At 35.6% G+C, this 1,296-nt stretch overlaps 1 protein-coding gene across 1 annotated transcript in view; it reads right to left on the bottom strand.

Annotated features, from left to right (window-relative positions):
- The window catches only part of LOC107616595 (ethylene-responsive transcription factor TINY), a 3,822-nt gene extending 2,826 nt beyond the window's left edge, over positions 1 to 996 (bottom strand). The window contains exon 1 of the mRNA XM_016318547.2: positions 856 to 996. Within this exon, the coding sequence (XP_016174033.2) occupies positions 856 to 996 (141 nt within the window). The remainder of the gene's footprint in view (positions 1 to 855) is intronic.

Below are 1,296 nucleotides of genomic sequence, written 5' to 3'. Positions count from 1 at the left end.
GTATGGATTGAATTTTTCATTTTTACTAGTATAGACCATTGTTCACCTCAACATACATATATGTCTTTTACATTTTAAACTTTCTAATGTTTTTTAGCTTCGGTATTTTCAACGGCAATCTATTTCATTCTTAAAAGAGAAAAGCCCACACAAAAAATATTATAATGTAAGTTATGGAAGAGTTAGTTGTTTTTTTTTTCATCTTTTTTTTACTACTGAAATTTATGTTTAAATCCTGATTTTGGATTCAATCTTGTTTACCACTGTAATTAATTGAATATCTATCATGCCTACGCTTTTTGTTTTGTTCGACAGAAAAAAGATTTGAAAGAGAAAATTTATTAATACTTTTGAAAATCATATAATGATATATTATAATAAATAAGGGATAAGTACTTTTTTCGTCTCTAATATTTGAAGTTAAAATCAAAATTGTCTTCGACCTTTTTTTTTATTAAAATCACCTTCAACGTTACAAAATGTTATAAAATTATCATTTTTTATTTTATTTTACCAAATTACTCTTATTAAATAATAAAAATAATTAAAATAATGATATATTATAATAAATAAGGGATAAGTACTTTTTTCGTCTCTAATATTTGAAGTTAAAATCAAAATTGTCTTCGACCTTTTTTTTTATTAAAATCACCTTCAACGTTACAAAATGTTATAAAATTATCATTTTTTATTTTATTTTACCAAATTACTCTTATTAAATAATAAAAATAATTAAAAAATTATAAAATAAAATAAAAAAAGAAAGAAAACAAAAGAGAAGGGGAAGGGGGAATCACGCAGAGGGTGGGGGCAGGGAAAAAGAAGGGGGAAGGGAAAGGGGGAGCAACTCCTGACCCTCCGCTGTTCGCTGTTCGCTGTTCGAGTTCTCCCTGCCTCTTCCCGAAGCCGCCACTTGTCCCTGCAAACCCTCGCCGCTTTGTCCTCCGTCTCGATTCCAAGGGAAGACCGCCACCAGGAGTGAGGTCCCGTTGCCATCGCTGGAGTAAGGAAATGAGGGCAGAAAATTAAGGAAAAGGAGGTTTTGGAATTGGCAGCTAGTTCTACTGTTGTTGCAGTTGCTACTGTGTCTTCTATGTTCTCCGGTGCCGGTCGCTGCTACCACTCCATCAACCCAGGGCGTCGCGAGCATCTACTCCCCCTTCACGGAGGTGCCGTCCTCGGCGCCGCTACCTGTTGTCAGATCTGCTGCTGCTTCGTCCTCGACCGGATTTGTTCCCTGCCACGGACGACCACCGGCATTCAAAGGTTGCGTTCCGGCATACAGGTAAGCTGGTC

Source organism: Arachis ipaensis, chromosome B09 (assembly GCF_000816755.2).
Source record: "Arachis ipaensis cultivar K30076 chromosome B09, Araip1.1, whole genome shotgun sequence".
NCBI lineage: Eukaryota > Viridiplantae > Streptophyta > Magnoliopsida > Fabales > Fabaceae > Arachis > Arachis ipaensis.
The sequence above is the reverse complement of the archived record's forward strand: the minus strand, read 5'-3'. Positions and strand labels throughout refer to the sequence as shown.